The sequence below is a fragment of the Piliocolobus tephrosceles genome, chromosome 8 (assembly GCF_002776525.5).
Source record: "Piliocolobus tephrosceles isolate RC106 chromosome 8, ASM277652v3, whole genome shotgun sequence".
Taxonomy (NCBI): Eukaryota; Metazoa; Chordata; class Mammalia; order Primates; family Cercopithecidae; genus Piliocolobus; species Piliocolobus tephrosceles.
In genome coordinates, this window is record NC_045441.1 from 44,349,521 (window position 1) to 44,360,156 (window position 10,636).

General features: G+C 43.4%; 1 protein-coding gene across 4 annotated transcripts in view; it reads left to right on the forward strand.

The window, feature by feature from the left end:
* ZNF713 (zinc finger protein 713) overlaps positions 1-9,852 on the forward strand; it is a 52,742-nt gene extending 42,890 nt beyond the window's left edge. For all 4 annotated transcript variants that reach the window (XM_023194619.3, XM_023194617.3, XM_023194620.3 and 1 more), the window contains one exon: positions 8,663-9,852. In XM_023194619.3, the coding sequence (XP_023050387.1) occupies positions 8,663-9,666 (1,004 nt within the window). In that variant the 3' untranslated portion in view covers positions 9,667-9,852. The remainder of the gene's footprint in view (positions 1-8,662) is intronic.
* The last annotated feature ends 784 nt before the right edge of the window (positions 9,853-10,636 follow it).

Sequence of the window (10,636 nt, forward strand, 5' to 3'; positions counted from 1 at the left end):
AAAAAAAAAAAAAAAAAAAAAAAAAACATTTTTCTTGCCATCCATAAGATCTGTATAATCTATGAAATCGAGGCCTGGCTCAGTGATGCATGCTTGTAATCCCAGCACTTTGGGAGATGAGGCAGGTGGATCACCTGAGGTCAGGAGTTTGAAACTAGCCTGACCAACATGATGAAACCCTGTCTCTACTAAAAATACAAAAATTAGCTGGGCGTGGTGGCGGGCACCAGCTACTTGGGAGGCTGAGGCAGGGAATCACTTGAACCTGAGAGGTGAAGGTTGCAGTGAGCCAAGATGGCGCCATTGCACTCCAGCCTGGGCAACAAGAGCAAAACTCTGTCTCAAAAAAAAAAAAAATTGAAACAGAAGTGTTACCCAACAATATTTATCCTTATCACTGTGTCTGATGAACGCTAACATTTTCTGTCCTTTTTTAGCATATTCTTTTTGTTTCTAATTTGAATTTACTAAAGTCATAGCCCACTATAAATTGTGACACATTTTTAAATTAATAAAAGAGAACCAAAAATATGATGATGCTTTACATGTAAAAAGAATTGATATTTTTTCAAAAAAATTGTTTTCCCCCTTCCCTTTCTCCCTAATTCTCTCCTTCCTTTCCCTCTCTCCTTCTTTCCCTTCTTACTTCCTTGTTTCCTTCCTTCCTGTTTCCTAAACAATTTAGTTCAAAAGGCATGGATGGGCCTGGGCAGGGAAAACATCTGCTCAGCAAGGCATGCCCTGGTGCGGAGGCCCTGCAAGATGTTCTTCAGGTTGCCCAGTGGCATCACAGCATGCTCATACTGACCACAGGCCTGTCTAGAAGGTATCCACTCTTAGATACAAAGGAGGTCATAGGTGCCCCAGACATCTGATTTTACTAAAGACTCATACCCCTAAAGTGGATCCAGGGAATATAGAGTCAGTGGGGACAGATAAAGGGCAAAAATAGTAGAGACATTGAGACTACAGTAATCTGTGCCAATCCCCAGTTTTTTGTTTTTTTTTTATAAAGAGCCCTCAGGCAAGATTAATGGAAGCCCGATGAACACCTGCCATAAGCCAGAGGGCCTTAGTCTGTAGCTATGCCCGAGGTCTTACAATCACTTAACTTGGGATTTGGACACAAGTTAGATTTCATGTCATTCTCACTGTGGGCAAGGGAAGCTCCTCTGCTTCCACGTCTGAAAACAGTTTCTTCCCAAAGAGCACTTTGTCTATAATCTTAGACAACAGGCAGGTAGGTAGCATGAGATCTGATAGCAGACTTAGGTGAAAGTACAAAGAAGGGCTTGGAGGTTTCAGTGAATGATTGGGCCTCTAGCCAGGTGAGGCCAAACCAGGAAGGAAGTAAACAGTGGATAATGAGTGACCAGTATTTCTGCATGCTCCCTTATGCATGGGTTGGTGGGGGCTTTATCCTCCTCAATGCCCACCTTCCTTTTGAAAGCAGTTATAATCATATCTGCTAACACAGGGGACCTAGATTAGCTGAGGAACTGGGGCAAATAGAATACAGTTTGTTCCTCAAAGCTGCATAAAAGCCCAAGGCAGTCTTTGCCTCCATCTGCAATTTGGTGCTGGGATGTAGATGGGCCGCCCTTTGATTGAAGATGTGAGTATGCCTTGGGACCGTCCTCAGTGAGTGATCAGCATCTCTACAGTGCATGCACAGGCTCTCCTGGTATCAGTAGATAGCAAGTGTGTCAGGCAGCTGCAGGAGTTTTTCCACTTCCCTCACAGAGGCAAGATGTGGAAGGAAGGAAATCAGCAAAAGTGGCCATGATCATGGTGATACAGCTGCCATGTTTCCAGGGATAAACTAAAGTTCTGGAAGCTAGAGCTTAGGCAATGAATGCCTTGAACTCCAGGCTCCTGGGCAGTAGGAGCCTAGAGGACCATACCTCCCTGTGGGTTCAGGAGCCAGGTCCACAGGCTACAGATTCAGTGCTAAGAGACCATGAGAGGCAGTCTGTAGAGCTCCAGCCATCATTTCAAACACTCGGGAGTCAAAGCCCATGTGCAAACAAGCCTTTTGGCTGAAAAGAAAGTGTTCTAGTTGATAGTTTGGTTGAAATAATACATTGGTTTAAAATTAATCTTCTCAATCAGGTATAACTGTAATCACATGTACTTTTAATTTTTCCACATGTAATTTAATCTTAGACCATAGTCATTTGTATATATTTTGTACATCTATTAATCTGTTTTCCATAACTTTTTGACTTGGACTTTTTTTTTCTTTTAAAAATTTGTGGCCAGGCACAGTGGCTCACACCTGTAATCCCAGCACTTTGGGAGGCCAAGGCAGAAGGATCACTTGAGCTCAGGAGTTTGAGACCAACCTGGGCAACATAGGGAGACTTCGTCTCTACCAAAAAAAAAAAAAAAAAAAAAAAAGCTGGTTATTGTGGCATGTGCCTGTGGTCCCACCTACTCTGGAGGCTGAGGCAAAAGGATCACTTGAGCCCAGGAAGTCAAAGCTGATGTGAGCTATGATCACACCACTGCACTCCAGCCTGGGTGACAAAGCAAGACGCTGTCTCAAAAAAAAAAAAAAAAAAAAAAATCTAATATATGTTTGGCCAACTAACTACTCTTGCTGTGCTATTTGTAATAACAAGAAACTACAACCTAAATGTGAATTGGTTAAAAATACTTTGGTACTGACGGGGCGCGGTGGCTCAAGCCTATAATCCCAGCACTTTGGGAGGTCAAGGCGGGTGAATCACAAGGTCAGGAGTTCAAGATCAGCCTGACTAACATGGTGAAACCCCATCCCTACTAAAAATACAGGAAATTAGCTGGGTGTGGTGGCAAGTGCCTGTAATACCAGCTACTTGGGAGACAGAGGTTGCAATGAGCTGAGATTGCACCACTGCACTCCAGCCTGGGTGAAAGAGTAAGACCCTGTCTCAAAAAAAAAAAAAAAATTTCACACATAAGATCTTAAGTTCTACTTTTACTCCTATAATTTTTGTTTGTTTGTTTGTTTGTGATAGAGTTTCACTCTTTTTGCCCAGGCTGGAGTGTAATGGTACGATCTTGGCTCACTGCAGCCTCCGCCTCCTGAGTTCAAGTGATTCTCCTGCCTCAGCCTCCTGAGTAGCTGGGATTCTTGGCTAATTTTTTGTAATTTTAGTAGAGACAGGGTTTCACCATGTTGGCCAGGCTGGTCTCAAACACCTCAGGTGATCTGCCCGCCTCAGCCCCCCAAAGTGCTTGGGATTACAGGCATAAGCCACTGCGCCCGGCCTCTTACTATAATTTTATGCTTGAATTTACTTATTTGACTTTACTGTATTAAATGAGTAGGAATAATTTTTTGGCCATGCATAATCTAATTTTTGTTTTGTTTTGTTTTTGTCGTTGTTTGTGAGACAGGGTCTCACTTTGTCACCCAGGCTGAAGTGCAGTGGCACAATCGCAGCTCATGGCAACTTCTGCCTCCCAGGCCCAAGCAATTCTCCCACCTCAGCCTCCCCAGTAGCTGGGGCTATAGGTGCGCACCACCACACCTGGATAATTTTTGCATCTTTTTGTAGAGACAGGGTTTTGCCATGTTGCCCAGGCTGGTTTTGAGCTCCTGGGCTCAAGCATTTGCCCACCTTGGCCTCCCAGAGTGCTGGGTTTACAGGAAAGAGCCACTTTACTGAGCCTAATTTTTTGTTAAGGATAATTTTAAAGGGTTGGGGCTACCAGATTTTGTGTGGGTGAACATGATGAAATCAATGACTTAGGAAGAATAATTTGGTTTTATTATGCTGAATAATGAAATAGGAGGAAAGACTGTTGGCAGAGAGACTAGGATATCCTTAAAACAGAGGCTCTTAAACTTTTTTTGAATCTTGAACCCCTTTGAAAATCTAATGAAAGTTATGGTTCTCACTCTAGAAAAATATATGTAGGTACTCGCCCACAAAACTTTGTGTTCAATTTTAGCAGGTCTACAGATCCCCAGTACCACCAAAACATTCACAAAAGAAATAAACCAGCCCATAAATATATGGGGAAATGTTCAAGCTAACATAATGAAATAAATAAAAATTAAAGCATGGATGAGGTACCATTTTTCACCCATCAAATTGGCAAAATCAAAATGTTATCACATCCTATGTTGGGAATGATGTGGGTGAAATGAGTTACATTTCACACTGTTAGGTACATTTGGTAGAGCCTTAAGTGTGTTTGGTCACCCAGGCTCAGGTGCAGTGGCACAATCATGACTCGCTGCAGCTCTAGCCTCCCTGGGCTCAGTGATCCTCTCACCTCAGCCTCCCTAGTAGCTAGGATGGCAAGCGCATGCCACCACACCTAGCTATGTTTTTTGTATTTTTTGTAGACACGATTTTGCTGTGTTGTCCAGGTTGGTCTCGAACTCCTGGCCTCAAGCAATCTGCCTGCTTTGGCCTCCCAAAATGCTAGGATTACAGGCGTGAGCCCCTGTACCCAGTCATGGTAGAGACTTTTAAGAGAACAATTTGACAGAATTTATCAAAATGTATACTGTGCAAACCCTATGATCTGGCATTGCCTTTTTTTTTTCTGAGATGGAGTCTTGCTCTGTTGCCCAGACTGGAGTGCAGTGGCGCGATCTTGGCTCACTGCAACCTCCGCCTCCCAGGTTCAAGCGGTTCTCCTGCCTCAGCCTCCCGAGTAGCTGGGATTACAGATATACACCACCACACCTGGCTAATTTTTTGTTTGTTTGTTTTTTGAGATGGAGTCTCGCTCTGTCGCCCAGGCTGGAGTGCAGTGGCGCGATCTCGGCTCACTGCAAGCTCCGCCTCCCAGGTTCACGCCGTTCTTCTGCCTTAGTCTCCCGAGTAGCTATGACTACAGACACCAGCCCCTATGCCTGGCTAATTTTTTTTTTGTATTTTTTGTACAGACAGGGTTTCACCGTGTTAGCCAGGATGTTCTCAATCTCCTGACCTCATGATCTGCCCGTCTCGGCCTCCCAAAGTGCTGAGATTACAGGCATGAGCCACCACGCCCAGCCTAATTTTTGTGTTTTTTTAGTAGAGATGGGGTTTCACCATGTTGGCAAGGCTGGTCTTGAACTCCTGACCTTGCGATCCACCTGCCTCGGCCTCCCAAAGTGCTGGGATTACAGGCATGAGCCACTGCACCTGGCCTGGCATTGCATATTGTCTGTCATATTGAAATACTAACTTAGGTCCATAAGATGTTTGTGTAAGGATGTTCATTGCATTACTGTATGAAATAACAAAGAAAATTGGAAACCTAAAACTTAACAGCAGGAGAAAAGAGTTTTTAAGAGTAGGATATGCCCTTTAAAAAGAATGAAGTAGATATGTATATATATATATATATACACACACACACACACACATATATACACACATACTCATTTAGAAAGAATATTGTTGAGTAACAAAGTTACATAGGCAATACATACATTATCCTGTTTTTGGTTTAAAAATAAAACTATGTATGTATAAATACATACACATAGTTACTCATATATATGTGTGTGTTAGAAGCTACTCTTCCTCCCTGAGAGTTGACAGAAGATACCTGCGTACCAAAGTAGGTGTAGGAACCCTCACCCACATCTCCATGAGCATAGTAAATGACTTCATGAACCTCATCCCTCGGCCAGCCAGAGCAAGGCTATAAGAAAGATCTGAGAGAGGCCAGGCATGGTCGCTCACACTTGTAATCCCAGCACTTTGGGAGGACGAGGCAGGCAGATCATTTAAGGTCAGGAGTTCAAGTCCAACTTGGCCAACATGGTGAAACCCTGTCTCTACTAAAAATATAAAAATTAGCCAGGCATGATGGTGTGGACCTGTAGTCCCAGCTACTCGGGAGGCTGAGGTGGGAGAATCACTTGAACCCGGAAGGCAGAGGTTGCAGTGAGCTGAGATCACACCACTGCACTCCAGCCTGGGCAACAGAGTGAGGCTCTGTCTCAAAAAAAAAAAAAAAGAGAGATCTGAGAGGGACTTCTGTGAGGAGACTGGGTAAACAGCAGAAAACCATGTTGTGAGTTCCTAACCCCCTTTTGAGGGAAGAGGTAGAAGGATGCATATTAAGGGTTGAGCCAAGGTGGAATGGTTAGAATTTTCCCTACCCAGTTTCCCATGACAGTTCCTGTAGAACTAGTGATGATACTGCCATCAAGTGTCCCAATTAAGACAACAATTATCTGGTTACCCAGGTTCAAGGGGACCACTCTGGCAGCTGTAATGTCTGTTCTCTATGGTTGGAAGGTGAAGACTGGTGTGGACCTCATGTCTAAGAAAGCTGAAGCTGACCCGCTCAGAAAGTCCAAGACCAGGAAGAGATGACTTAAATGGCCTTTGTGGGTTAGCCAGGAGAAGCTGCTGAATTGGGATGAGTCTGTACTGCCCAGCTTTGTTGGGGCAAGGTATCATCAGTGTTTCCTGTGGGTCAGCCAGCGTGGTCTCGGATCTTGTCAAGTAGGGTACATGCCCAAAGTAGAGATCTATCTATCTAGGTTATGGAAATGACAAGGGGTGAGGGGAAGGTGTCTAGCAAGAGCCTCCCAAAAGTGGTAAAACTTCTCCAAAATGAAGCCATTTTAACCATCTGCCAAGCTGAGAATGTGAAGCCACTCAGCCATACAAAAACAAGCCATTCTCTTAATCTCTTCTCCCTCCACACAGTCCCTAATCCCTAACTCTTGTTAGAAACTAAACTACAGTGAGTGGGCTGAGTGCGGTGGCTCATGCTTGTAATCCCAGCACTTGGGGAGGCCAAGGCGGGCGGATTACCTGAGCTTGGGAATTCGAGACCAGCCTGACCAATGTGGCAAAACCCTGTCTCTACTAAAAATATGAAAGATTAACCAGGTGTGGTGGTGCATGCCTGTGGTCCCAGCTACTTGGGAGGCTGAGGCGGCACGAGAATCATTTGAACCCAGAAGGCAGAGGTTGCAGGGAGCCTATAGCACACCACTGCACTCCAGCCTGGCCACAGAGTAAGACTGTCTCCAAAGAAAATTAAAATTAAAATTTAAAAAACTACAGTGAGAGAGTGAGGGCAGGGGTGAGCAGGGAAGTAGTAAAGTGGGGGAAGAAGCAAGAGAGTAAAGGCAAAGAGACTCATGGGGAGATGGTAGAGTGGGGGAGCAACTCAAGTAGGGAGAAAGATAGAACCTGACCCTTTCTATAAGCCATCCAGGGGAAGGGAAGGTAATTACTTTTGGGGTTTTGACTATTACCCAGGACTGATCATTTTAATTATTGCGTAGATACTGTGTTTGTGACAGTGTAACAGTAGGAACATCTGTTACCTAAGAATTAAGGGGAGGCTAGCAGCAGTGGCTCACACCTGTAATCCCAGTACTTTGGGAAGCCCAGGCAGGAGGATTGCTTGGGGCCAAGAGTTCCAGACCAGCCTGGGAAACATAGTGAGACCCTGTCTCTTAAAAAAAAAAAAAATATCAAAATATTAGTCAGGCATGGTGGCACACACCTGTAGTCCTAGCTACTTGGGAAGCTGAGGTGGGAGTATTGCTTGAGCCCAGGATGTGGCTGCAGGGAGCTATGATCATGCCACTACACTCCAGCCTAGGTGACAGAGTGAGATACTTTCTCAAAAAATAAGAATTAAGAGGCCGGGTGCGGTGGCTCATGCCTGTAATCCCAGCACTTTGGGAGGCTGAGGCAGTCAGATCACCTGAGGTCAAGAGTTCGAGATCGGCCTGGCCAACATGGTGAAACCCCATCTCTACTAAAAATACAAAAATTAGCTGGGCGTGGTGATGCACGCCTGTAATCCCAGCTCCTCGGGAGGCTGAGGCAGGAGAATTGCTTGAACCCAGGAGGTGGAAGTTGCAGTGAGCCAAGATCGCGCCCCTGCACTCCAGCCTGGGTGATAGAGTGAGACTCCATCTCAAAAAAAAAGGAAGGGAAAGCCATGGGACCTGTTGAAGTCTTCATCTAGAAGCAGAGGAAGAATACCTCCACTAAGTAAAGTTTAAAGAAGTTGTGGGAGACTAAAATGAAATTTAAAAATCATAATCCATAGGTCATGCTTGTCCAAAATATGGTTTTCATATATAACTGTGTGAACATAGGGAAAATCTGACAAGACAGGCTCCGAACTATTAACAAGGATTTCCTTTAATGGATGAGATTCTTTCTTTACACTTTACACATTCTCACATTATTTGAATATGTGTCTATCAGCAAGTATTTGTTTTATCATTTTAAACAAAAGATAAAAATAGGAAGAAATACTGTTTAAATGAACAAGTAGCTGGCATTACAATCAAGTTCATCTGCCTATGAGATTTATAAAGGCCTGGCGTCAGATCAGCCTTCTCTAATTAATCATTCCTCTGTCTCCCACCACTGATCAGAGACTTTTCCCTCATACACCTTATTCTTGTGTCCATCTGCTCTCAAGCACGGATACACCTGGATGATCTCTTCTTTCTATGATTACTGCACATGTTTAAAAATTCCCTCTGTTCCTTGCTTCTTGTGACTTCTCATAGTCTTTCCCTTTGTGACGTGGCGACATTGGAAAACTTTCAATGCCATGTATGCCTTGCACACATTACTGTCAGTTTTATTTGGTAATTTGCTGTGCAATAATTTCTTCTTCCAATCATAGATAACATGAGAATATCGGAAAGTATTTGTATGTTCTGAATTTTTTTTAGATGGAGAAAACAGGCCGGACATCAAAAAGTCAACCACAAGCCAGAATATTTCTGATGAAAATCAAACCCATGAGATGATAATGGAGAGACTCTCTGGAGACTGCTTCTGGTACTCCATCCTAGGAGGACTCTGGGATTTTGATTACCATCCAGAGTTTAACCAAGAAAACCACAAGAGATATTTAGGACAAGTAACTTTGACCCACAGAAAGATCACACAGGAGAGAAGCCTTGAGTGTAATAAATTTGTAGAAAAATGTAATCTGAACTCACACCTTATGCATCAGAGAATTCCTTCTATTAAAATACCCCTGAATTCTGACACACAGGGAAACAGCATCAAACATAATTCAGACTTGGTTTACTATCAGGGAAATTATGTAAGAGAGACGCCCTATGAATACAGTGAGTGTGGAAAAATCTTCAATCAACATATTCTTCTTACTGATCATATTCATACCGCAGAGAAACCCAGCCACAACTCATCTTTTACCCAGCCTCAGATGGTGCTTACAGGAGAGAAACCCTATAAGTGTGATGAATGTGGAAAAAGATTCAGCCAGAGGATACATCTCATTCAACATCAGAGAATTCACACGGGAGAAAAGCCTTTTATATGCAATGGATGTGGGAAAGCCTTCCGTCAGCATTCATCCTTTACTCAGCATCTGAGGATTCATACTGGAGAAAAGCCCTATAAATGTAATCAATGTGGTAAAGCTTTTAGCCGCATCACATCCCTTACTGAACATCATAGACTTCATACTGGAGAGAAACCTTACGAATGTGGTTTCTGTGGCAAAGCCTTCAGTCAGAGGACACATCTGAATCAACATGAAAGAACTCATACAGGAGAGAAACCCTATAAATGTAATGAATGCGGAAAAGCCTTTAGCCAGAGCGCGCACCTTAATCAACACAGGAAAATCCATACTCGGGAGAAATTATGTGAATATAAATGTGAGCAAACAGTTTGCCACAGTCCTTCACTTAGCAGCACATAACTTGTGGTGGGGAAAATAGATAAATAAATAAATGTAGGAGATTTTTTGGTCAGACCTTTTTATCCCATTCAATATCAAATTATTCATAGTGGAGAGAAAGCTTATACATAAATCTTTCTTTCTTTCTTTCTTTCTTTCTTTCTTTCTTTCTTTCTTTCTTTCTTTCTTTCTTTCTTTCTTTCTTTCTTTCTTTCTTTCTCTCTCTCCCTCCCTCTCTCTCTCTCTCTCTCTCTCTTTCTTTCTTTCTTTCTTAGACAGAGTCTCACTCTGTCACCCAGGCTGAAGTGCAGTGATGCAATCTCGGCTCACTGCAACCTCCACCTCCTGGGTTCAAGCAATTCTCCTGCCTCAGCCTCCTGAGTAGCTGGGACGACAGGTACGCACCACCACACCCAGCTAAGTTTTTGTATTTTTTGTAGAGACGGGGTTTCGCCGTGTTGGCCAGGCTGGTCTCGAACTCCTAACCTCAGGTGATCTACCTTCCTCAGCCTCCCAAATTGCTGGAATTACAGGCGTGAGCCACTGCACCCGGCCATAAACTTTCAATGCATAGAAACCAAATTAATTTAAACCTTAAACGAGCAGCATATTACATTCCCAGGAGGGGTTATAAAAAGGAAAAATAATTTATTTTACAAATGAGATTATATTTGGAGTCATGTTCCAAATCTGATATAAAACTTTTTTAAAAATCAGAATTCCTTATCCAGGCATGGTGGTGCACAACTGCAATCCCAGCTACCCTGGAGACTGAGGCATGAGAATGACTTGAACATGGGAGGTGAAGGTTGCAGTGAGCTGAGATCATGCCACTGCACTCCAGCCTGGGCAACAGAGCAAGATTCTGTTTTAAAAGAAAGAGAGAGAGAGAGAGAGAGGAGAGAGAGAGAGAGAGAGAAAGAAAAGAGAAAGGAAAGAAAGAAAGAAAGAAAGAAAGAAAGAAAAGAAAGAAAGAAAGAAAGAAAGAAAG